This window comes from Falco biarmicus, chromosome 9 (genome assembly GCF_023638135.1).
Source record: "Falco biarmicus isolate bFalBia1 chromosome 9, bFalBia1.pri, whole genome shotgun sequence".
NCBI classification, from domain to species: domain Eukaryota; kingdom Metazoa; phylum Chordata; class Aves; order Falconiformes; family Falconidae; genus Falco; species Falco biarmicus.
The window spans coordinates 44,345,349-44,372,895 of record NC_079296.1 but is presented as its reverse complement, the minus strand read 5'-3'; the positions used below and the strand labels follow the sequence as shown (position 1 = coordinate 44,372,895).

The 27,547-nt window shown below is 37.3% G+C and overlaps 1 protein-coding gene across 1 annotated transcript in view; it reads left to right on the top strand.

The window, feature by feature from the left end:
* NRG3 (neuregulin 3) overlaps positions 1–27,547 on the top strand; it is a 428,288-nt gene that overhangs the window by 280,652 nt on the left and 120,089 nt on the right. Inside the window, exon 3 of the mRNA XM_056352555.1 lies at positions 22,927–23,000. Coding sequence (XP_056208530.1) covers positions 22,927–23,000 — 74 coding nt within the window. The remainder of the gene's footprint in view (positions 1–22,926; positions 23,001–27,547) is intronic.

The following is a 27,547-nucleotide window of genomic DNA, read 5'->3' as shown; positions in this document are numbered from 1 at the left end:
TGTGTTTTAAATAAGCGATTTTGAAACCATTATTTTGGGACCTTCAGTGACATTGTATAATTGAAAAAGATATTTATGTAGTTCCTGTAGGCTCTGTCACTAAGGAAGAGTATTTTAGGGATAATGAAAAATTCAGGTAGGCTATAGAATAGCCACATCATTGTAAAAATTCAATTTTTTTGTTCTATTTGTTCAATGGAACAGTTATAGAATTTAAAAAAATGTGGAATTTTATGAATGTCTTGGAAAAATCATCTTATTTTACTCGTCTGAAGTTATTTCTTATGTTGTGCAGTCTAACATCTGTTCAGAGTTTTAAAATAGTTAGAAATGACAGCAGTTCTCTTCTGCTAAGGCATCCACAAGTGTATTGAAGTTCCACAGGATGTGTTTACAGAACATAGGTGCATAAAATGCAGAAGATTAAGAAAATGCAGAGGGAGGTGAAACTGTAGACTGCAATATATTTCATATATGTTTTATTTATAGCTGTGAAACCTGTGTTTACTGAGAGCTGGAGTAGGTTCATAAGGAGGCAAAAAACTAGTGTAGTGCTAGCACAAAAAGAGAAGAAACACGAACCTTTTATTCTCTCTGCAGTTGTAGTTTTCTTTCTTAAATTTATTTTACTGATGGAGGGGGTTCTGACTCACACCAAGTCGGAAGAGAGCCCTGCAGCACCGAAGGAAATCAGAAATAATTAACAAGAGCGTTCTGAGTGGTGTTAGCCTCATAACACGGTGTATAGGCTGTAGGAGAAGATATCAAAATCAGATGATCGTTCTGGTGGCTCGGTCTTTGCATTTGTATTGGATTCTGAAAACTTGGCGTTCCCATGAGAGGTGTGGGTACACAGTCCATACTATGCTTTAGTTTTTAGACTTTGTTCCACCTACAGAGACTTGCCCATTTGAGCTGCTGGCTTTCTAAGTTTCTAAGCCAAGGTGGCCATAGCATGAATTCTACTTCAGAGTAGCCTGAGTAGCCGCAGCCTCAGCTTCTTCCTCTCAGGAAGGTCTTGCCAGTCTGCCTGTCAGGAAAGCTCTGGGAGCGAAGAACTGGTTTCACACAAGAGGCGTCGTACTGGTAAGTACATGCGGCACAGCTGGGCATGTTTCCTCTCTGCCCTAGCAAGGGAGTTTTATCGTCTCACCAGATGGCCAGAAATCTCGAAACATTGATTTAATTAACTGAAATCCCACCACCAGATGGCAGTTTTTGTGGCTGTATCAGTAAGTAGAACAGAATGCTTTAGGAGTAATATTGTCCCTCCAAAATTGAATTAGAGAAATGTTGGGTCATGTAAGGGTTACTTAAACATCTGTGGTGGGTTGGGGAGGGAAGAGTAAGTGCTAAACCAGTAAGGGGATTAGAGTGCAGAAAGTCTTTAGAGAGTACTGATGTTTGTCCTCCTCCAGAAAGCCCAGGCTGTGCCAGGTTGTTATGTAGTAGCGTAGTATAGGTTGTGGTAGCTGGAAGTTAGCATGGGTTTTAAAAATTTTTGAGGTATGGTAGGGAGTTGGGCACGGCAAATGGATTCTGTGCTTAATGTATGTAAGGTGGCTTGCATTATGTTATGTTTGACTGCTAGGCAAGCTTCAGTTTTGTAGAAAAGAGTAGTAATCATTCCAATTGCCTTTTAATTCAGCTGTAGCTAGGTGAGAAGTATGGCATGATACCAGCTAAACTCAGGACATTATCACATACTATCCACATCTACGCACGTACCCTTTCCTTATGAAAACCTGTGAATGGAAGCACAAGAGTTATCCTTTCCAACTGAGAATACAGGAGCAATAGAAGAGATTTGTAATAAATTTGATTCTCCACTTATAGTTAAGGTAATGTTGGATACTGGTTGGAATCAAAGGTGTTGGGGAAAAAAATAATTGAGGCTTTACTTTGGAATAGAAGTCCTGTGACTAATTCTTACTTCATTTTCCACTTCCTCTGATAAATCTTTGTCCCATATACATGTTCCTTCTTCCCAAGGAAGATGGAAGGCTTAAATAAGCTCACTTATATAGACTGAACCTCAAAACTGTTTTTTCTGTATTCTCGTTGTAATCTAATTAGTGCTGCTTCACTTTTATGAATCATTAAAGACTCTGCTTTTTCTGAAACCCACATACATACGGAAAGAAGTTATGGGTGACTGTTGAAATAAGTGTCTCAAGAACAAAAAAAAATCAGTAAGCCTCTGACAGAGGTAGTTGAAAAAATAGATGCAATGTTTTACAAACCCTTGATTGTACTGATATTTTTGGTAATTGCTTTCCAATAGTGAATTAGTACAGACCACGTCAGCTAGACTTCAGAACGTCTTGGTTTTAACAGCCATCTGCTTTTCTGTAAAGTGCTTTTTCCAAGCTGTATGCAATCTTCTGCTTTGCCTCTGTCTCTGATTTAGCTCTTGCTTCCTCTTTTTTGTCTCCCCAGGGTACAATTTACTACATCAATCAAAATAGGATAAAAAGGTCAAAAGTCTTCAAATGTTTTTATAAAAAAGGTGAAAAATGAAACTAATATAATCAGCTCACACATGGCATTTCATTTATGTCATTTACTCTCTGTATTATATCTCTAAGTGAGGTGAGTTACTTTTAAAGCACAGATGATGAAACTAGACCTCAAGCTTTAGGGCAAGGCGAGGAGAAAACAATGTCTATATATAGGTCCTAGATCTTTCTTTAGTAAGTAAAGGAGCCTGTATGATTGATTTCCATGACTCATATGAGCACTTCATTTAGAAAGCAGAGAATGTTGTTTTTGGGTATGGAAATCTGTTTTCCTCTAACCTGTCTCTCATGATGCTGAATGATCATTGACAATTATACTGGGATTTAGGAAATATGCTGGGTTTCAGGTAAATTCTGCTTCTCTAGAAAGGATTACATTTGTAGAAATTTTGTTGTGGGTTTGGGGGGGTTTGTTTGGTGGGTTTTTTGTTTGTTTGTTGTTTTTTTTTTTAATACAGTGGGAGGTCTTGTCATTCTCAGATGACTTATCTTTTTGTTTATCACAGAATTGTTAATGTGGGAAGAAGCCTCTGCAGATCATCTAGTCCAGCCCCCTCTTGAGCAGGGTCAGTTACAGCAGGTTGTTCAGGACTGTCGACTTGACTTTTGAATATCTCAAGGGATTGATACTCTGGGAAACCTGCTCCAGTGTTTTGCCACCCTCACAGTGAAGTGGTGGGGGTTTAATGTTTAAGTGGAGTCTCTGATATTTCAATGCATTCCCATTTTCTCTTGTCTTTTCACTGGGTATCACTGAGAAGAGTCTGTCTCTGTCTTCTGCAGTAGTCACCCCATACACACCCCATCCCACCCCACCCCAGTATTTCTGTGCATCAATAACATTCCCCTTGATCCTTGTTTTCAAGCTCAACAATCCCAGCTCTCTCAGCCCCTCCTCATGCCAGACATGCCTATGCTTTAATCACCGTGTAGCTGCTCTGTTGCAGTATTGACTTTGCTGATGAAATTTCATACGTGGTATTCTTCCAAGAAAGTATCTTTGGGAGTTGAAATTCTGGATCAATCTAGGCGATCTAGGTGATCCAGAACACTTCAGAGGATATATTGGCTTTGAGGCAGATTGTTAAACCTGTAGAATAGAGGAGGTTAAGAATGAATCCAGCTTCCAAGAAATAAAGGAGAAGAGTTCTAAACTTCCTAGCAGGGATTCTCTTTTTCCCAGGTGTAGGAACTGGTGCAAGGTTCAGAAAGGTGGAGGGAAAGGAGGAGTGAGAAAGGCCTTGGTCTTCCAAAAGCAAACTCCAGGAAGGTGCTGAAGGAAGCAGTTCTGTCCTGTGACTCCTATTTTGTTTATTCATTTAATTGATTCACTTTCATAGCACTCTGGGACTCAGGTTATTAGCAGTGATAGATACGCAAAACTCTGCTAATTACTTGAAACTTTTTTCCTGACTCTAGTAGAATCTGAAGTAAAAAAGAAAAACATTTTTCAGGATTGATGGATTTAATTTTCCATGATATGACTCTAGAGACAGAAGCCTTTATATTAAGTTGTAAATCTTTGCAGGTTGAGTTTGCTTAAATAAGGCATAATTTTATATTCTTTATCTGGGAAAACCATTATTTATGAAACCAAGAACATGTTTTTGTAGATGATGTAGGTGAACAATTTTCTTGTGTTTATGATTGCCATCAAAAGATGAGAGTCTTGAAAATATTCGCAATACACAAAAATATCTTTATCTGTTTAACTTCTAAAACAAATGCAGATATGCTTATTAATAGTGATTTTGTGATGTATAGTACCCATATTCTTTGGAATGCATGAAATGTATTCTGAAATGAATGGAATAATGTCAGTTTCCTAAGTATTAGAAGCCAGGATGAGTTTAGATTTTTTGGTGGTGGTTTTTTGAGCATTTAGCTAGTAATTAGGCTATGTAAGGTAAATGTTAAAGTCAGGAGTTGACATGTCAAAATTACTAAGAACAAACTGAAGTACTTAATTTCATGCATCACATTAGATTATGTTAACCTGAGGCTTTAAAATGCTGATTTCTAGCTCAGGTTTAACATGATTTTTGCCCCCAATACATCTGGTTTCACTCATGTTGTTTTATTCCTACTCTTGAGGAACATTAAAACCAAAACAAATTAATGAGAACATGGCTTTAAAAAACAGGGGTTTAAATCAATAGTGCAATCTTTAAGAAGTTCAGTAAGCGTATAAAAGGAAAGGACAGCAGTATGTATCTTCCTTAATGTTTTTAAGACTTCAGATGACTAATCCTTTTGCTAGCTTTAAGTTGGTAACACTGCCATATCAATCTCTACTGCATCAGAGTACCTTTTTTTAATTTGCTCTCAAATCAAATGAAAACATTTCACTGTAAATCCCATGTGAATGCTTACTGATTAGCACAAAATAGATTGAAAAGGGACACCAGGTTCAAGTGAAACGTGTTTCTTTCCTCTCAGATCTTGAACTCAAAATTATATGAGGTAAATTAAAAGGATATTTTAAACTGCAAGTGTATGGATTCCCCCACTTGATTTAAGCTGGTTATCTTTTCAGTTTCTTTAAAATATTATTCATAGTCATACAGTTTGAAAAGTTCTTTGTCCCACTAAACACTCAGGAGGAACATACTAGGGCTCAAGAACTGTGGGGGTTTTAGCTCTTCAAGTGGATGTAATAAAGCATTACCATCTTACCTTTTCTCTGTGGGAATGGACTAGCATAGCTCTAAAACAAGTTTTATTCTTTTTCTATATTTCAAAACATAAGCATTGTTTTGTATGCAGAATATATTATAAATCATCTTTACAGGATAGAATCCAAATTATATTTACCATGTAGATCATTTAAGTGTGGAAGGGAGTAAAGGGGCGGATACGTCTAACAGGAAGAGCCAACATTATCAGGGCAATAAGCAAAATATGGCGAAAATATTTTTCAGAAAGGTTCTCTCCTGGGTAGAAAGACACTTAGCTGGTAAAAATAAAATTAATGAGCATCTCATTTCTAATAAATTTGAAAGGCAGTAAAGACAACCAAAAAGGAAAAGGCTCTTTGGTTATTATTGGAAAAAGCAAGGCTGGTCATTTTTTATTTTGTGATCTGTGTGCTGATGTTTAAAGGAACTTACCAAATTCATACCACGAGGGAACGGGGGGTGGGGAATCCACCTCATTAGAGGCATAGGTAAACTTATAACGATGATGGGTTTGTAGAGTAATAATTCCAGTCGTACTTGATAGATGAAAAGATTTATATTCTGTGCACAAAAGGGGGATAAACATGTTTCATTGCAGGGCTGGACTGACTTTTGAATAATCAATGTTTATATATTAATGTAGTTATTTAGTTGTGCAGTTATGAAGGGAGAAATACCAGTAAAATGTGAAAATATCAGGGATGGCAATACATCATTCAGAATAGTCTGTAACAAACAAGTGAAGAAACATCCAAGCTAACCTTTGATTAGCTAACTCGGTTACTCCTAATGAAATAATTGCTGCATCGTGGAGCACACCTCTGGCTGCCTAACTCTACCAAACAGCTCAGCAAGTATGTGGGTAATAGTCTCTGTTGAGCTGTGTGCTACTGTTTCATGATATAAACAGTATTTGAATAAACTAGAATAACGTTATACTTCAACAACAAAACATTTGGTTTCTGAGATGTTTACAAAATTGAACAAAGTCTTAAGAGAGGAAGAAGGATGAGACTGAAGTGGGTTCTCACGGTGGTTGTCCTGACAGTGAAATATAACTAATCTGTAACTTAAAAAGGTACTAGTGCCATCTCTTCGACATGTTGAAGAGTGGGTCAGATGTAAAACTCTCATGGTTTCAGAGTGCTTTTGGGGCACCCAACTGGCCCTTGTACCTGCAGGGCCCTAGGCTGTGCTGTTTGCAGTTTCGTTGTTGGGATGCTGTGCATAAGAGCAACCCTGACAGTTGCTCTGGTTTGCTGAGTACTTCTATCCTAGTCTTCCCAGGTGGAAAACAGGGGGAGGGTGGGTGTAGGAGGGACCAGGCTTTTTCCAGAAACACCTGTTTCTGTGCAGATTGGCTCCAAATTGATCTGGAGAGTCTTGCCTCTGAATCTCTCTGAGTATACTAGCATTAGGACTAACAAAAGAGGAAGAATGGTGAAAGCCTTGAAGCTGAAACGGTAGAAGTGTGCATGTCTGAGTTAGCATACCTGTGCTGGCCTTGTCACGTGTATGGTTTAGCTGACATCCACAATGTCTGCACTCACCGTTCAGCCTCAGAGGTCATTCAGGCAAGGCTTTCCTCCCTTGTTACTTGTCATACTTTAACCCCAGCCGGCAACTCAGCCCCACGCAGCCACTTGCTCGCTTCCCTCACAGTGGGATGGGGAAGAGAATTGGAAGGGTAAGACTGAGAAAACTCCTGTGTTGAGATAAAGGCAGTTTAATAGGTAAAGCAAAAGCTGCACATGCAAGCAAAGCAAAGCAAGGAATTCATTCACTACTTGCCATCGGCAGGCAGATGTTCAGCCGTCCCCAGGGAAGCAGGGCTCTGTCATGCATAATGGTGACTTGGGAAGACAAACGCCATCACTGTGAATGTCCTCCCCGCTCCTCCTCCTTCCCCAGCTTTACGTGCTGAGCATGAGGCCACACGGTATGGGACACCCCTTTGGGTCAGCGGGGGTCAGCTGTCCCGGCCGTGTCCCCTCCCAGCTCCTGGTGCCCCCCAGCCCCTCGCTGGTGGGGCGGTGAGAGGAGCAGAAAGGGCCTCGGCTCCGGGCAGGCTCTGCGCAGCAGTAACCAAACAGCCCTGCGCTGTCAGCCCTGTTCCAGCACGCATCCAAAGCACGGCCCCACACTGGCTACTGGGAAGAAAACTAGCTCTGTCCTAGCCAAAACCAGTGCTGTGCTCCAAATTACAAGAAGCCTCTATATCCTGTTGCTGGAAAGGAACTCGTGTCCTGCATGAAACTGGATGGGAATGGCAAGATTTGCTGTGTTCGTCTTTGACATATATTGTGGAAGTTAAATTTAGAAAGGAAATGAGAATATCCTAATTTTCCTTATAACCAATGTTTAATGCATGTTTATTTAATGTAGCTCTGTTGTTTAGGAGACCTCAATATTTTTTTCTCTGAAGAAAATCATGCTGAGGTGAATGAGTTCGGCAATGCACGATTTCTGCTTTCTGCAGAAAATGACAAAGGTATATTTATTTTATCACCTCTATAGCTTTGATGCTTACATTACCACCATTATTGTGGGTTTTTTGGATAATTCCTCCTCACAAAGTTCAAGCTGAGGGGAAGGCTGTGCTGATCCTACCCTGCTGCTGTCACAGCCGCCTTGCGAGTGGTACCACTATTACGTGGTTGGCTGAAGGTCACCCAGGAGGAGAGCAGTGGGGCTCCAGGAGCAGGCATCCTCTGCTTTCTTCCTCATAAAGGCTTTAGTCTTCAGTATTTATTTCCTTTGAAATAAGAATGAATAAGATCAGAATGGCCTGTTCTGCTCTTTTTGTGTTTATGTGACAAGAAAAATTTGGTAGCACTGTCTAGAGGCAGTATGAGCGCTGCCACTTTTCTTTCACCTGAATTCAGAAGAGAATTATCAGAAACACGTTACTGACTTCAGTGGATTTATGATTAGGGATTCAAGAGAAGCAAATTTATTTCTTGAGTTTCATAGGGATGTCTTGTCAGAGACTAATTGTAATCTACAAAATTATCTTAAATGGGACATAATGACTTTCCTGATTATTGCCCACAGCTGCCATTACTTTGAAAATAGACTCAAGCAAGAGTCTTGTATGCATGACCAGTATTTTCTGGCAGCAAGCAGGTCTGATCAGTGCTACCTGTTGGAGTTACCATTATTTAGTAATATTCCAGTTCTCAAAAGTTTTCTTTTTTGTGTGGTTTGGCAGGTGGTGGCAGATCATGGGTGACTTTTCATGCAACTCCTTATTTCTAAAACCAGTACTGGGAAGAGACGCAAATTATCAACTCAAATGTAGCAGGTCTTTTGGGGAGTGCTTTGCTCTTTGATAAATAATTATTTTTCATGTACCTTCCATTTATTTGCTTGAATTTAAGCACTTCATTTACCTTCATGTAAGAGAGTTTGGCATTTTGCAGAGAACTGCCAGGAAGTACTTACTCCTCTCAGTAGTGTTAGCCTGGGTGTAAAATACTGACTCAATTCTTAGGAGCTCCCTTCGCTCCAATGTTTCTTTTTCTGCTGCTCTTACAGAAGCTGCAAGAAAGCCAGCAAATTAAAATGACCTGCTTATACTGCTTTCTGCCCACAAGTAACCATGAAATAACATGTTTTGGATTCCTGTGCGGTAGCACATAACCAGTAGTGAGAATTCTGTCAGCCAGAGAGCTGCTTTGTGGATTGGGCAAGTATTAAAATGGACATAGAACAGCTTAAATTTGTCCCTACTTGTGGTGTGTCTATCATGTGTTTTGGGTAGTTAACGTACTTGGAGGTAATGTATTAAAAATAGCTTTTTAAAATACTGGAATCAGAAATAAATGCTATGCTTTCATCTCTGCTATAATTTTTTTAAAACCATTCGCCACCCTTGTTAGAAATGTTTTCTATTAGCAGTATCTATTATATTGGGTCATTCTTCTTAAAATAAGGCCTATATTTCTTCAAAATAATGCATAGCTGGTATTCATCAGTATGTCTCCAACTATTTCAGTGATATTTGTGTTAATCAAGACTTGTCAGGTAACTGAATTATGACTTTTAAATGCAAGCTGAGGAAACAAACGTTATCCTGATTTTTCTTTTTTCACATCCTGACATCCTTAGGCTTTGGTGTGGTTCAGTCCTTCATACTGAAGAAAATCTATGTTTTAAAAATCTTGGAAATTTGATGCTGTATAGCAAATAATTGCGCTAAAATACATTGTTACAAGACTTGGTGTCATGTAAACAAATCCTCCACAACTGATGGATAGTGGAGTACCAGACATGTTCACAAGAAGAAATGAAATAATTATAATTTTAAAATATTCTTGAACACAGCTGCAAAAAAAGAAAGTTGAGCTGAATTCATAGCCTAGAATTGTGTTACTATTTACAGTTACTAAATTGGCGTTCCTTGTTTTCCAATGGAAAAGATTCCATTTTCCACAAATGAAAAATGATGTCACTGATGGGTCAGGTACTGTCAGTAGTCAGATGGAATTTCTTGCACTTAATATACATCCTGTATCAGAAACATACTCATCCAGACCCTACTAAACTACAGATACGTTGGCTGGTGAAACTTTATAAACTTCCATTAATAACTTGTGGACAAAAATGCTCAAATCACTTATACTTTTAATGATGTGGGTTCTTTTCGCTCACAAGCAAGAAACTAATTAAGAAAGCTTCAGGTCAAGATTTCACAGTGGAACAAAGAGGGCATGTTTTTCCTTGTTCCAACAAAATTTTGTGTAAACCATAGTGTGTTTTTGTGGCTTGATTTTGGGGTTTTGTGGTTTGGTTTGTTTTGGGTTTTTTGGAGGTTTTTTGTGGGTTTTTTTGTTAGGTCACTTTTCTGCTTATTTAATGTAGTACGGGTCTTCCCATATTGCTCCCGTGGAAGTCCATCTGCATTTTATATGGATGATAAGGTAACTGTTTTTTTTCCTTGGTGATGGCACTGTTCCTGTTGCAGGTTTGGCTTCTCCAGTATGAGCTCCTACAGACTTTTCTCTTGCCACTGAACTAAAGAGAGAGCAGAGTAAACTCAGAACAGCTTTGGGCTGGAGTCTTCATTGAATATTTTGAAGCTTTAAGCCAGCGGATTGCTTATGTCATAACAGGTGCTATAATGAGATGAAGGCTGCAGCTTCCTGCCTTCTGTAGGAGTTAAATTTGCTAGATTTAGTCAATTGACCCCAAGACTTTTACTGACTGGTAAGCTGTTGATCCATTAGCAGGAGAGCTTTTGCTGCTAGTTATATGCTAAATCTACATAGTGATACATATGCTATAATCTCATTACAATACATATAGTTGTCTCTTCAGGGAAAAATTATTCCATGCAAGACTTGTTACTGAATCTTTCTGTATAATGGGGCAACTTTAAAGATTTGGAGGTTTTCAGTTAGCAGCTTTAAATATCTCCAGAAAATGGCTTGCTTGAATTTTAACATCGTTCATTTTCTGGGTTCTAAATTATACTTAATATGCTAAGGAAGAGTTATTTTGGAAAATGTTTCTCTATTTGAACTTCACTAGGTAATTACGTTGCATGTCAAATTGTACTTGTCTATAAAATGCGATGTGTGCTGATCATATAAAAAACAGTTGCAGAGGCATGTATATTTCCTGCCATAAAGTGAGAGGGCATCATTTGTGTAGACCATCTGTTAGTAGTTAAGGGTATTTTAACTGGCACCTCCAGAGTGGCTTCAATTATTCTTTCCAAATCAGGTATAAACCCAGGTACAACACAAATACCTCACTGAATTACTGAGGGGGGCTGAGTGTCTATCGGAAGCACTCTGTCTCTGTAGATAAGCATTGGCTTGATATGGCCTTGAGCTGTTTAGAAGAGGAGTCTGTGACAAGCATTATTCCATATAGATATTATTACTAGACAAGCATCTGAGTTCCTATGTGTATTTTAAAATTTGTTCAAAAACTGAATTAGAAATTTTTACAGAAATTTGTAAAATTTCTTTGAATCTACAGGGTTGACTGGAAATCTTGCATGATTTTTTTGATGATAAGCAAAGGATCCATTGTACTTCTAGCTTGGGCTTGAAGCAGATTTTCTTTGAATATTTTTTGGATCTATTTTTGAATTGGGAAATACTCAATGAAACAAAATAAAGAACACATTTGAAAGTTTTTGAAAAAAGTCCAGGGCTGTTGCTTTTGTTAAGTAGCTGGAAGCAAAAGACTTCAATATTGAGTTTGTAATATGTGCGGGACGCAACTGCAAAAAGAAACACAACCAGCAAACCTGTTAACGCTACTTACCAGTGATTTTGCACCTCTTTAGAATTGCCTCACTTACTGTTTTAATTGCTGTCTTTAACAAATGGCCACTTGAAAGTGAGGTGAGTTCCTACCAATGACATCTACAAATCTTACATCTTTAGTTCTTTCTTTAATGATTTTCAGACATCTTTTTTCCTACCTATGTCCAGTCCCTGAAAGATGTTTTCAAGAAGAGTTTTGAAGAGGTTTTATAGAGATGATAATCTTGGGCAGACATGATGTAAAGCAAAGGTCTCATTTTCATTTGTTTTTTTCAAGTATTGAATGTGGCTTTCATCTGTGCCTTAGCTGCATGAGGCTTTGAATATGGTATGAAATCACTTTCTATTTATTCAAAAGCTTTCTCATAGCTGATGAATGCCATACATAATGGAAGACTATATTCATTTGTCATCCATAGTAAATCATTTATTACACAGCAGAGGTATGTTGTGGAAAAACCTAAGCAAAGCTTTTCACTTTTTCTGGTTGGTTAAATCTGAAATAGCAGAGAAATGATTGCTCAGTTAGTTGACTAAACATTTTGTTTATTAGATGGTATTTGAAGACAGTTTCCAATGCTTTTCTGTCTTACAGATTGAAGTTTGTTGTTGGAGAGGAGGAAATTTATATTTTATTTTTTTTTTATGCTATGACATGGACTAGGAAAGTCTGTGTTGATCTTTCTGCTGAGTTAAATTGGAAAAATAAAGAATAGGCCGGGGCAGTATTATTGCATTGTGCTCTGAGGCTGGTCAAGGTGTTGCCGTAGGTAAGGTGGTTTGGTATGGATAGATGAGATGAACTTGTGTTGAACTACTAGAGTGAACAAGCTGTGGCAACTTTCTCCTGTTACAAGTCAGATTTAAAATTTTCTGTCAAAAAGCAAAGGGAACAGAGAAATTCCTGTTCTGATGTGCAGTCTTTCCCATGGTTGCTGCTGAAAGACCCTGTTAAACGTTTGCCTGCCTCTACTGAATGTAAGCTAGCATTTGCAGATCTTGGAGTTAATACTGGCACTCAGGACTGTTTATGCTACACAGACCGTAAGTTTCCTTATTTCAGCACTAATATAAAGTAAAAAAAGTTAAACAACAGAAAAAAATCTTAAAATGAAAACTGTTGGTTAAGCCCATTCACGTCTTTATCTTTTCAAAAAGATTTTTCCAGATACTGCTATTTTATTTGATTTGGAGTAGTATATTTTTTTTTTAATGATCAAGACTTATATCACAAAAATATCGTGTTGCCTGTCCATTGCTGTCTGACCTAGACAGTCATAAAGTACCATAAGAACTGCTTAGATGGAATGAAGTGTATGAAAGTAAAAGTTATCACTTGTTGACCTAATAACATTTTATTTTAATAGAGCACAGCTGTGAAAAATTGAGCTGATACTAAGCATGATTTTCTAATTGGTATAAGCAAGGGTAAGTCTCCTGGCACTGTGATTTTAGAAGATTTAGCATAAGGTGAATGTGACCTTGTGCTTGTCAACACTGACAGCGTGTTCTTGATTACTTTTCCCAGTCTTGTTCCAAATCCAGTTTTATTGTGAAAATAAAAGTTAAAAGTGCTCCTCCATACCCTGCTTTAGTAAAGTTTCTGCATTTTCTATCATTTTATTTAATATTAGTCTTAATCTTAGAAGTTTTACATCTTTGTTCCTTCTTTCTTGTCTGTTGAAATATGTCAAGAGCTAAACATTTGGTGATACTTCAGAAGGATTCTTAGATTTCTTCTACAGGAAGGTTATTTTGGCATGTAAATGCTCATCAGTCTTGGCCTCTCTATTTATTTTTGATGACTGCTTCTGCCCAATTCTGTCTGTGGTGTGTTTGTATTTCTAGCCGTTTTTTTGCAGCAGAGTGCTGTAGTGCTATCGGATTTGAATTTTTCTCCAACACCAGTAGGCTACTGCTCTGTATTACTGAGCTAAGAACGAAGAAGGAAAGATTTAATTTCTGTTGATGATTGAACAATCCAGATGATGGTTGCAATGACTGTTCTCTAGTCAACCCAATGTGCTTGTGTTTCATAGTTCCTGAATACATTCTTACTTTGAGACTGTTCTCCAGCTGAAAGAGAAACAAAGGACTTCAAAACTAGAAATTCCATTGTTAAAATATATAATGGAAATTGAAGTACAGAGGACATGAGAGGAAGTCATCTCTTGAAATCATGGGATTAATCCTAGATAGCTCAGTAGTAAAAGATGTTGCTTTGTCTATTTTGTTTTCTTTGAAGCCACATAAAAAGATTTAACATACATAATAGATGTGGTAGCAGCCCACAAATGGAGGCTTATGTCAGCTAGGCTCCATTCAGCACTGAAGTTAAGCATCTGTCTATTTTATATGGATTCAAATAAATACATTGATTTTGATTGGAAAGCAGCATAAGTAGGTCTGTCTAGATCCTAGTGCCTTCTACGTATGTGATTATACAGAACTCGCTAGGGTATGAAATGTGACTGTATCCTTATCCTGGCTACCTCGTACTGACTTGTAACTGAATCCTCTTCAAATTTTCACATGCTTGCTGCACCAAAAAACTAAATGCAAAACCTTTTTTCAATCTTTGATCTGATTGTTGAAATTAAATCACAGTCAATTCCTAAGTTGCCTCTTTAAATTGCTATGCATAAAACTTGTACCCAGATATATGTATTATGGAAACAAAGGGGGAAATAATTTCTTAAGGATTTCAGTGGGTCAAGATAATTCTTATTCCATGAAAAGCCTAAAGCCTTTGTATTAGTGTGAAATGTTGACCTGCATGTAGATATACTACAAGTAAATTTGATACCAAGTGACTATCAATAATACAGGAAATTTATCTTTGGATACAAAACCTAACCTAAGTTTCAAGTGAATAATGTAGTCTAGAACCACTATGTAACAATTCTGCATGGGCTTTGTGCATCGATTAACTGTATGAAACTGTTCCTTTGTTTTAAAGAAACACCTTCAAACTAAAAAACCCCATAACTCCTCTGTTGTTGAGGGGAGGGAAATGTTCATTAGTTTAGTTGCTGTCATGTATGGCTTTACTGACACCTCTTGTTAACTTTTATGTCTTTTTCTGACCTACTTTTTATGAAAAACAAAGAACAAAAACCATCCAGAGCAGGAGAGGAATGATAATTCAGTAGTTCCTGCATAACTTTGTATGAGGCATTTAAGTCAAATCCACATAACTCCCTTTTAAATGCTAAAAGCCTCATTTGGTTCAATGGTTCCTACAGAGGATTTAGAGAAATCAGGTTTTACTAAAATATCTCTATCTAGTTTCTCCAGGGCTAAAGGATCCTGAAACACTGCAGTCAACAGTTGAAAGTTGTGTTATCTAAATCTGGGCAATGACTTCGGGTTTTGTAGCTGTGACCGTTAATCTCTGTGCCATTTGCACCAAAAGCATAATAGTACTTCCATATTTCAGAGATGTGCAGACAGTTTGCATACTGAAAAAAATAGAATGTATTATACCAATGATAAGTATGATTTTAAAAAAGTTTTATTCAATTTCTATATTGATGTTAGGATGTTTCAACTAGCCTGGTTCGAGGGCAAATCACATAGAAAAGAAAAAACTTTTCATACCCTTCTTTAGCTGCCTTTTCAATGTAATTTCCTTTATGGTTACTTGCTCTAGTTATTTTTAACAGCTACAACATTTTAAAAGAAAATTGGCAGAAAAGTGGGGCTTTTTTTTCCTTAAAGTTGATATTGTCCATTCTGTAAGAACTGTGTTTCTTTACACAATAGTCAAGCTTATTTCTATAAGAAGAGAAAAAGAAAAGGCAGATACATATCTTAATTCAATCACATGATAGATTGCAAGGTCTTCAAAAAATAAAGTAAGTTTAAACCCTGATTTGAAACCTCTATTATACAGTAAGTGGCATCTCTGTTATGGAGATTATTTTAGAGGGGAAAAAAAAAAATCTGAAAAAAAAAAAAAGAGGAGTGGGGTGAGTCTCCTTGGTAAGTATTCTGGCCTTCCCACCTGAAGGGATTCGTGTTTGTGGGCAAGAAATACTGTGTTTTTAATCAATTCCTTACTGGGTCCCCAGTTTTGTTCTTTATCATGCCATGCATTCATTTTAATTGAGTTGATTTTATCTGATTATATTGATTTTATTTTAGTTTTAGTTAGTAGGTTGTATTTGGTGCATAACATAGAAGCTAGAACTTTATGCAAGGAGTAGAGGTGCACATATTTCTGCAGCCATAAATCCACAGTGTTTTAAAGTAAAGACTCCCCTATCTAAACATACCTTTTAATGACTGGCTCTGTTACAGTTTTTTGCACAACAGGTATAATTTTGCTGCTTTGTTCTAAAAGCCTCTGGATATTTGTATTTGAAGTTACTGAGGGCAGTCAAAAATCTGGTTTTGCTTTTTCAACTTTGCTTACTGATGATATCTGTAAATGTCAGGTAACTAGATGGTTTGGCTATTGACATTATTTTGCTATAGTGATATAAAGTAGTAGAGGCTACTGGATTTTTTTGGTCGTATGACTTAGATGATTGCATTATTGGTTTTAATAAAATTACCACAACCAAGACCTGAAGGCTGTGTTAGATAGTGAAATCATATGGAAGATCCCACTGCTGCATTTTAAAAGTCTGATTACAAAATAGCTACAGTTTGTCATCTTTAAACAAGGAAGAAGGCCAGAGCTTGCCAGTGAGAAGCATATTCTAAAAACTGATTCTGTATAATAGGTTGGAGTGCAATGGGTTAAATGCACTATATCACTCATGGAAACAACTGAGGAAAACCTGCACATTTTTTTTCATCTACCTCTAAAGTCCAGCGCTTCATTTCAGGAAGAGTTTGAGCTTTGTTCAATTATATGTGTTAGTGTTAAATAGATCAAGGGAGGAATTATTGAAGGGCAATTTCTCCTGTTGCTATGGTAGGCTTTTGTAATTGGTTTTGTATTAGGGGCTGTCACCCTTCCTCCTCCTCCTCCTCTTCCCATCTGTGCCCCCTGCTCCACATGCTTACTGCTAGCAGACGGCACGCACCTATGGTCCACCACCGACAGTCACTCTCACAATTAAGAAAAGCCTTTTCCTTTAACAGTTTGCTTCTGAGTTGTTGCATGATCTTTTTATGAAACAATATTGGAAAAGTCAAGTCAACTTGGAAAAACTCTTCCCATTGTGAAACTACAGAAACAGATTTGCAAAGAGAAAAATGTCATCTCAGCTAGCACTGCTCGATATATAACTTGCCTCCAAAGTTCTACGATTTCTGGAAAAGTCTCTAATAACCATCAGCTGATTTGCTGTTAAAATATTCCTTCTGGTTTGTATTTCACTACAAACTCTGTAACAGTAGTAACTCTGTCCAAGGCTCAACGCATGACTTTTGCTCATACATGGTTAGAGCTGTGTTGGAAACTTTTTTTCCCATTGTCTTTCTGCCCACACCCCAATCTATTTTGAAATTAAGTGGAACATCTCTGATGACTATTTTTTTTCCCCCCAAGAACAATACAAGAGCAGTCCTTCCTAGAATAAATAATAATCAAGTGAGCAGGACATTTCTGCAATATAGAAAACATGGGTTCAAGTCTTTAATACTTCATTTTCACACCAAAACCTGAATGTGAATCTCTTACTTCCCAGGTGAGTGCCTGACCAGCAGTTTTTATGAAGGGTTCTTTTTCTGTCTGGCTTTGAGCATGGTATCCACTGAGAAATGTTCTCAATTGTGATTCAGTGATCTAATCTGTTGAATCAAGGAAGCCTGTTTTCTGCTTATGGTGGCTCGCTGCACATGTTAAATGACAAGACATCCTCTCCTACCCTCACTATTAAGATTACTTTTTTTCTTCCCCTGTGAATAAAATCTTCACCTAATAACAATCACAATAATAAACATAAATTTCCTTTTATTCCAGTTAAGGTCATTCTAGATGCGGGCACAGGAGTCTATATTCACCTTACCTGCAGAGCAGAGGAATTATTTTTCATTGCTTATGGGGTATTTCAGGCAGGATTGTGGAACAACTCAATGGCCTATACAACATCACAGCTTACTACTGTATATTTATTGCATAACTGGCTCTCTAACCCAGGATAAAGTGTGTTGCATTCTGTGTGTGAAAATAAATACTTGATCAAAATTATAGACCACTGGAATATTTCTTTATCATGATCTCTGATCCCTCTCTTAGATAATTAGTAAGAGATGCAGTATATACTCTTACTGGCATCTGATCATCAGTACCATGGCTGTAATGGTGTCATAAGAAAATACTTTGTAAATGATCCAATGAAATTATGAGATCTATCATTCATAGCATTTCTGAGATTGTCATTTTATAGCTTTTACCAGTGGAAAGAAACATGCTTTGGTCTAGATACACGGCAAAAATTAACTTTAATTTTTCATAGGTAATATTCATTTATTTTTTTTTAATTTGATAACTCCTGTTTATGAGGTTAGAATCCGATTATAGGCTTATATATGTTTATCTTTTGGGCACTGCGCTATTAAGACATTTCTGTAAAGTGTCACAAATCACTTTTTGCCCAGGATAATCTAATTTTCCTGATGTATCGTGTTTTTTGTCTTCTGGAGTAGTCTGTAACTGAGGTTCCCCTATGCCATTTTCAAAAATCCCACTTCAGAAGAACTCATATATCTTATGGTTTCCAAATTCTGGACTTTGTGCAGAGAACTGTTTTATGCATACTTCTTCGTATGGTGAAAGACAATGTGATCTCCATGCTTAGGGAAGAAAAATAATCATTCCCATTTCAAATGGATGGGTGGTATCATAGGGAGGGAGGGAAGAGATGGGGGTTCACAGCATTAATGTCTTTCATAGCCTCTGCAGATTGCTGGTGCCACTCTCTCTTCTGCCTTTTGTACAGTGCTGTCCCTTGAGAACTAAAATATTTCTGTTTAATAGGGATATGGAGCTTTATATCAAAATATTTGGGGAAAATGTAAACTGTGATGGTAATGGCTTCTTGGCCTTAAGCTTTATATGTCCTTCCCTAATTCTTCTAAGTAGGTTCTTTATAATACCTTCCCTTTCTCCTGCTTGCTTTAGATATGTTTTTTTTCTTCAGCTTTGCTTAACATGCAATTTGCCACCCCCCCTTCTGCGTCCGCTCACTTTGCTAGTGGGTCCCATCTGAAAACTAGGGATTTGGAGTGCTGTGTTATTCCTGCATGTGATGCAGTCATCTATTTGAAATCTTCCTCAGCTCCATAGGGTTGGAATACACAAGAAACAATTCTGAGAAATGTCCAGAGAAACTGTCTGTGATCTCTTTGACTAGAATATATGTGTTTTAATACTATTTAATATTTATAATGGGGAGGAAGGATTGAATAAACACTTACACTCTATTTACTTTTGAACACTTAAGCACAAATATGCTCGAGTAGAAAGAAAAAAACCTTCTCACTGGGAATGAGAAATGTGTTTCTCACACACACTAAGGATGTTGTGGGTGACTCTGTGACGTGCAATGCACAATGCAGTTTGTCTTTGGTGACCTTAAAAAACATAATCTAGAGAAGGTACATTACCAATGAAAGATGTAAAGAACAAATGATAAAATAATCTTAGTTGAATTTAACGGATATCATTTAAGGATGTATTCTTTGCGAGCACATTAGCTTTACCTATGATTCTCTTTTCATACCGTTTAATCAGAAGGATTTAAATCATTCCATTAATACAGTCTTGTTGATACTTTTGGTCTAGAGCCCCAACAGATACAGATATTTTGGTGAAAATCTGAACACAAAATAGAGAATTCCATTTTCTTTCTTCTGTATTTACTTTGCAAGGAGACTGTAATTAATGTCTATTTATAGAGCCCTTCACCACGGTCTGTACTTAAGCCTGTGCCCGAGCCTGCTCATGCAGTGCAGTACTTCAGCACAGAAGTGATTTCTGATGCTGGAATGGAGCTTAGATTGTCCTTTCCATCCTTTCCTGCAGGAGTCCACATGCAGATCAGAGCTTTCACTTCACTGCAAGCAATAGCTTATCCTAGTTTCATTTACTTTTTCTTTTTTTTTAAAGGTATATCTAAGAAACATTTGCTTGTCATATAAAGAAATTATCATTTCTGAAACAGTCGGCTGCATTAAAGCATTTTTCAAGATTTCCCTGATTACTCACAGCTTTTTAAATACATCTGTAAATACAAATGTGATCATTCACACTGCATATGGCAATATTGAATGACCTCAGCTGGACTTACCTGAACTTCTGTATGTGACATTACAGTGCTGTTTTAATAGAGTTTTTTGTGGTGGGTTGGGTGTTTGTTTGAGGGGTTTTTTTTTCCTTAGAGGTGTGATGCTCATTAGCAGCATGTGTGCATGTCAGGGAATGTGGGCTCAACTATCACATCTGCCCGTTCAGGATGGATGGCAGATGCCTTAGCAAAGCTTATAGGATGCCACAACGTGGTCAGATTTTATCATACTGTATCATTATAATTGTCAAGTATATATGCTACAAGATTTCAGTCTCACAAGATTTAATGACAAAGGTTTGAACTTTGGGGTGATATTGGCAGAGCAGTTATTGCTATTATTTGATCATTTCTTAATTAAATTAGAAGATTTAGTTCTTATCTTTGCTAAAAAATTTAATATAATTTAAAAAACAAGCTATGTATGGCCATAGTAGTTGTTACTTTAAAGATTAGGTTATTACATTAAAAAATGTTATGTTCTTTGATATATCATCCATCTCTGTACTAAATTTTGAATGTAACAAATATAAATTCCTCTTGTTTCAAATTCATTGAAGTGTACAGGTAGGTGAAAATGTTAAGTTTAGACTCATCCAGGTCAGTTAATGAGCTGCTTACTGTATGTTCCAGTTTCATAGTGATGGAGAAAAGCAGCACTATATGTACAATAAAGTCAGAATAAAAATAATATTATAGCCAGTACTTTTTAAGAGAAGAAATGCATCCCCATCATTATCTCCAGACTGCATAGCATAGTTGTGGCAGTGTGCAATTCAGTCAGGTACCAGGGATGCTGAGTTTTAAGTTGTAAATCTAAGTGACTCTTGTGATATATTCTGTTCCAACCCATTACTCTTATGAAGTTGGGAAAAGAAAGACATAGAAATACATCTAACTTAGAGTCTTGTACTGGGGTGATAGTCTGCCAGTTACAGGAGATTCCCATCAGACTGTTTCTGAGTCCACCAATTTTATCAGCACCTGCTATTTGCAACTGATAAAATATAACCCCTGCAAACAACTGGGAGGTGAAAATATCCACAGTACCATTTGCCGTTTTTGCAAGATACAAAAAATACTTTATTAAAAATAAAATCATGATGTTTGGTTTGGCCCCTGACATGGTAAGATTGGAATAGAGACCCCCAAATCTATCCTAGCAGCTAACAGTAGCAAAATTTCTCTCCTTGAATTCTGGAATGAGCAATTAATTAGCTGGACCAAAATTAATTGCATGAGCCATCTGACAGCTGGAACAAATGGGACAAACTGTTCCTCAGCTGTGAAGTGAGATAGTCTGAAGAATGGAGTGATAAGGAAGGGAAGGCAGCAGAGCTTCTGTCTCAGATGTGCTCTGTTGGCCATCAGAGAGGAAGGGAAGGGGTTGCTCCTGCCGCTGTGAGGGTACTTGTAGCATTGCTCTGCCTGTTCCTGGCTGATGGGTACCTGCACATGCTGATGAGCATTCAGCACAGCTCTTCCAGGAGATACCACTCTGACTGTAGCTTCACACGTAGCATCAAAGTTTTCAGTTGTAGAATTAGCCTATGCCATGAAGACTTTTATGATTTGCAGACCAACGGTTTGGCACAGAGAGTTGTAAGTCTGTAATAGGCTAATAGTAACCAAGGGGGGTACAAACGTATGTCAAAAAGTTAATAGAAAATGCTAATGCAAAGAGAAGAATATCCTCACCGTGTAGGTTGTTCTAAAGCTTTGAAATGAAGTCTACCAACTCTCCTCAAGACTGGAGATCAATTTCTGTTTGATGTGAGGCAACTTCTGATATTTCATAATCAGAGGCAAAAGGTACATGCAGCAGTGTCGTGAGTATATGCAGACTTCAGTTTTTCTGACTAGTGGACATTTTTAATTGGATATTCTGTATTTTTCAAAAATAAATTGGAACATTTTTTCCTTGTTAACTTACGACTACTGCCATAGGAACCAAATTCCTTTTTTCCTAGTCGGTCATTTTATAGATTGGTGAGTACCATTAAGGATCTGATCTCCAAAGTAGCACTCTGTATCCATCGGGGAGAAAAGCCGAAAGGGAGGTTTTGAAAGAATATCTGTATGATTTTTAAAATCTTTTTCTTACTGTAGATTTCTACCACATTTTTGGGTCCGATGGGAGTTCTTATAATGTACATATTTTCTCACAAATGTGCTTACTAATGCCTGAATCAGTGCTGGTGAGATGCACTTCTCACTGAAGCATTAATTTATTAAACTAAAAGCATTTCAAAAGGCAACTTTTAGAGGAAGCCTGAGTAGAAACATCGTGAAGGAGCAGATAAATTCTGCTGCTGACATTATCACATCATTCAAGCTGCAGTTGTCAATCCTAATGAAAGGTGGTGATGCTGATTTGAGCATATTGTTTATATGATGTGCAAAAGCTTTGGGAGATAAGGAGTCCCTGTTGCTATCATTTATAATTAAAGTGTCCATCACTTTTCTCTAAAAAAATTGGCTGGCAAATAAATAATTAAAGGTCTGATTCTGATACACTTAGTTGAAATGAGAGTGACTCCTGAGAACAGTCCAAATGCAGTAAATGGAATTTCTTCAAAGTAAGGTTTCAAGATAAATAATACTATTAGAATCTCAGTCAGAACCAGGTCTTGTTTGTTAAGCCAGGAGGGTATTCTGGTTTGTGCTTTAATCCCACAGACATCTAAGACTGTCCACTTACAAACAATGCCTGGTGTTGTCTGTCATGCCTAAACAGGTTATCTTTTAAGCACAGCAGAAACTAGTTTTAAATTAAGGGCTAGATAAGAGTTCCCTGCTTATTCAAACAACCAAAGATAAGCAAGTTGTTAATCTGATGGTATGTGCAGTACAGAAGCTTTATAAAGCTTTGTTTTACCTAATGAGATCATTTTATGTCTGGGTTTTTCTTTGATTATTTCATTGAATTGATATTTAAAAGAAGGGTTATGTTTAAATTATGTTTCTTTTCATAGTTTCTAAAATAAACAAAAAGGTTGGAGGGGAATTTTTTTAAAATACAAGTTATTTTACCTGCTTCTATTGTGTTTCAGTAATAACCTTGCTTCCATAATGGTTGAAATAACTTTAAATATGCAAGTCCCTCACAGCAGTGGCAGGGAGAATTTTCAGTTGATTTTGCTACCTTGAAATTAACCTTTTACTACCGCATGCATATGTTTGTCATTTATCGCCTTTTTCTCAGGTGCAAAGAGGGCTACCAAGGAGTCCGCTGTGACCAATTTTTGCCGAAAACCGACTCAATCTTGTCAGATCCAAGTACGTCGATTGTTTTTCTTACATTTTTAATCCATGCTGGAGGCTATTCTTGCCATGCGAGATGACCCTTTGCCTGTTGTCAGAAAGCATGTTACGGACCACCGCATTGTCTGTAGAGAGCGGTGTTGCTTTTGTCGGTAGGATAACAACACATCCCCTGTCTCTGTTCGTACAAAACACCTGTGGCTGCAGCACGGAGGGCTGTCAGAGGACTTGATTCCTTATGATTTGGAATAATACTGATCCTGCTTAAAGCCAAAATATTCCCATTCCTCTATTTTTGACTCAAGAAGAAATAAAACTACATAATCTAAAAGGAAACCAAGTATAGACTGCAAAGCTTTTCCTGCAAAACAAAGTAAATTCATATTATCTGGCACTGCAGAGATTATAATCTTGAAAATATGTGAGATGAGTTTACACCAAACTTTTTTTTTTTTTTCCTTCTTTTTTCAGTCTTACAAGTAAAGTTGCTCTGGTTTTGCAGATTAAGGGCATACTTTCAGGTAGTAATGTGGAGTCAAAGTAACTTTCTATTACACTGCTGACTATGTGCCGGAATACCGTCTGCATATATGTTCTCCTACTCCTCTGTTGCCCTTTTTAAATTCTGTTGACTAATAAAACTATCTCAAAAATATTGTCGCAGATGAATTTACTGGAAGTGAATCCATTTACTAATTAATGCTGTTTATCTTAATTTTTTTAATGAAGTGACATACAACAAAGGGTCATATCCAATCTCTTGGTTTTGTTCTTATACCTGGAAAGTGTAATGTATTAAGTCCTCTGGGTTTGGGTGCTCTTAAAATTTTGATTTGAGTTGTTTTATGGGGTTTTTTTTCTGAAGAATAATGCTTGTTATTCTAGTCTTGTGTGTGTGCTTTCTGTTTATTTGCTTGTGCTTTTCCATGTGAAAGATTGTTTCCAAAGACACCTGTTGTTTTGTAGTTCTGTGTTGTATAGCTCCCATTATAGGTTGCTTTGTATTTGGTTTAGCTTTTACTTTTGCTTGACCTTTAATGGTAAAGTGCAGAGCCTATAACGAGCAGGCAGATTTTACCTGTGCCAGTGGGTATGTGCATGTGTCAACACAGAAGTTGTGTATATGGCAAGGAAAAAGGTACTTTGTCTCCTAAAAGCAAGGAAGAGGACAACCAATTAGCAGGACAGGATGGTACCTATCTGACTTGCTTCTAACAGGGAACTCTAGCTTTAGTCTTTCAAGAGTAGAGATGAAATTCATATAGACACAATATAAAGCCCAGAAAAGATTCCCAGATTAAGCTGTATCTGACAAGACCAAAAGCCCTACAGTGTTTATATATTGCAGACAGCATTGTGCTGGTTGCACAGACTTGTTTCTCTTTACCTGGGAGATGCTCAATTACTCTGGTTGGTTCCTGACTGCATTGTTTCTGTAAAATTGTTCAGCCACCTTACCTTGCTCAGTAAGCTAAAGTTCTGCTGAAATGTCCTTTTTACACCTTCTGACCACAAAGGCATTTTTGTTTTATTTTATTGAGGGTTTCTTTCAAAATTATGTTGTTTAGGCTACGTGAGAGCAGGGGACCTTGGCTTGATATTGATGTAGATCCACTGGACACACCTGTGGCCCAAGAAGGGCTCCTCTTCCAAGATAAATAAAGACGGTTAATACGAGTTAGGTACTTTTCCAGCAAGTTTTGACATTTTACTTATAGTTGATCCTCATCCATGTTCAAAAGAGGAAAACCTTTTGTTCAGGTACATTTCTGTGTATTGGCATAGTGTGATTTATCTCTGTCTATGTATGTGCATATGCACTTGTTCTAAGCATGTCTAGCCTGAAAGGGAGGTATTAGAAACTTTCTGTGGCAGCTGGACAGTGACAGAGGAACATTTTACTCAGGAGTTAAGTCAGTAATGTGTTATCTTCCTTCTGGAGAGGAAAGAATTAATAGCATGCTGATAGTTAGCACTTGGGCAGAAATATTTGCTCTTTGCATAACCTGAGTGTAAAAAGCATTTGACGCAGTGGTCAAGAGCAATATGATCATTTCCAAAGGCTCTGGTGTTGCTTTGCAAAAACTATTTTTGTGGTTGAATGTGTGTTTGGATTAGGAAAAGAATGACTGAAAGATACTAAAGAGTGAATTTGAAAGTATCTTCAGAAAGGAGCAATTTTTTTAAAAAAATGCAAGGTTTAATTTCTGAAAGTTGAACACTCAGATCTGTGTCTGGACTGCACGTAGCCAATGCTGGCTGGTGTCAGTCAAGCTTTACAAACAAGTCCAGCTCATTTGAGTTCTGTGGGATTGCTTAGGGTTCTCAGTAACAAATATGTTCAGAACAGCTAATGATTCATCTGATCACAATATTTAGCTTATTTGAAGTTCAGATGCATGAAATAGTGAAGCAATATGTTTTTAATCTTACCTTGCCTGTGATAGCACAGGTTACATTTTCAAACATTCACTTGTCATTAAATGGGAAGTGCATCTGGGCCACAGTCACTTGGGAAATAGCAGCAATATTGTCTTAAGATTGTTACTTACACACACAATGTTTTTTTTTTTTTTTTTCTTTCCCCCCCCCTAGTAACTCTAAATCAAACTAAGCTTGTTCACATAGCTATTATCTGAGGTTGCATAGTGACAAATCATATGATATGACTCTGCACTATTTTCAATAGTATCAGGTCAAACCCACCTTCTTACCTCATTCTAGGTGTATGCTAGGCAGGTTTTGACTTTACGTCACAAATATGGGTACGAATTATGTAATATTTAATATAGATTAATGCATGCTAAGTCATGTACATGTCATTTAATTAAACTAAATGGTTAAAATATTTAAGATTCTGCTTTTTGTGAAACCTCTTGAATCAAACTACCTGATGGTGTTTTGGAGTTCCTGAATTGCCATTCGTGGCTTCTGGCAGTCAGATCTGCCACCTGCTACCTTCTTCATCTCAAAGTTAGGATCTAATTCATAAGAAAACAGATATAGGACACACAGAACAATGTCAAAACACCCCAAACACAGGCCCTTCTACTGGACCTTCAAGCATTATAGATGTTAGTAGCTTCTACTTCCCTTAATTTCTTTGCTCTTAACCAGGTTTTCTGGGTCTTAAAAAACCAAAACCAAAACCAAACCACACAACAAAAAACCCAAACCCAAATGCAAGTAGTTTGAGAAGTTTATTAATCATGGAATACAGGAGAAACCTACTTATACCATGGGAGCCACAAGGAACCTAACAAAATTAATGGTGTCACCAGTAAGGGGAAGGGCTGCATGCTGCATGACAATGCAACCCATGCTCACAGTCACTATCAAGAGGAGGGAATCTTATGTCAGCCCTGCTAATACTGGGCAGGACAAGTCCCTGAATCTCTCTGTCATCTCCTTCATCTATGGAAGAAGTGCTAATGGGACAAAGAGAAAAGAAACAGCAGTCACATGCTGGGAGGAAAGGATAGGAGCTTATGTGAAATGTTGCTTTACCTTTCTCCATCTGGGCTAACCTCTCTATATATACAGTTCATGGCAATGGTAGAGCACTTACATTTGCAGCATTATAAATACAATTAAACTTTAGGTACAAGTCATTTTTCAGACCTGTGTACTCCTGCATGTATCTATAGGATTGGGAACTGATATAATACAACATAAATTGTGCAAATATACTCATGTACTACTGTTTATAGTGTTCTGGAGTAGACTTACCTGGCCTAACAAGTCTTGAAAGGTAAGTTGTATGTAGGCTGAGGATGGGTTTTTTTGATCAGTTTTCATACTAAGGCAAAGTCTAACCTTTAAAGCTTTGTCCATTCTGTGTAGATATTCCAAAGCAGTAAACGAGGCATTGAGAATGAGTTTGTCACATTACCCATTTTTTACCAGAATGTTGAACTCCACCTTCAACTATTTTGTTCTTAACTTAGCATTGAAAGTTACTTTCCTATGCTAAAAGTTTATTTCAGTTTTAAAGTGAAGAGGGATCCCCTATCAAATATTAGGAATGTTATCCAATCCTTTTTCAGAATAAACATGTATTTTCTAAAAGAAAAAAAAAATAGGATGGCAAGCTTATAGGTCACTAGGCCATACTCCTGTTGGAATCAACCTCATCATGTAATTCCTTCCGTAAGCCGATCATACTTCATGTGTAAACCACTTACAATCACCAGGAAGTAGCCACTAGAAACAGGTTTTGTTTCTCATCCCTGCTCTGAGGGTTTCAAAACTTTTCAGCTTCCACACAAAGTTTATGGACAGAAAAAATCTGTCCATTATTGAAATACACACTTTTTTTTCTACATTGATATATTTTTCTATCAGTTTCCACCACGTTTGGGTCTGTTAAATTGGCTTCCTCAAATGTCAGAAGTCTTGTTTGTATAGAGCTAGCTATAGCCTGTGGTCCTCTGTTACTTTAACCTGTGACAGCATGGCACAGATCGTGCTTCTTTATGAATCTCATCAAAGAGAAACCTGCAAGTGTCGTGTCTGGAATCTGCAGTTACTCATTCCTAGACTACCTCTTTATATAGCAAAGG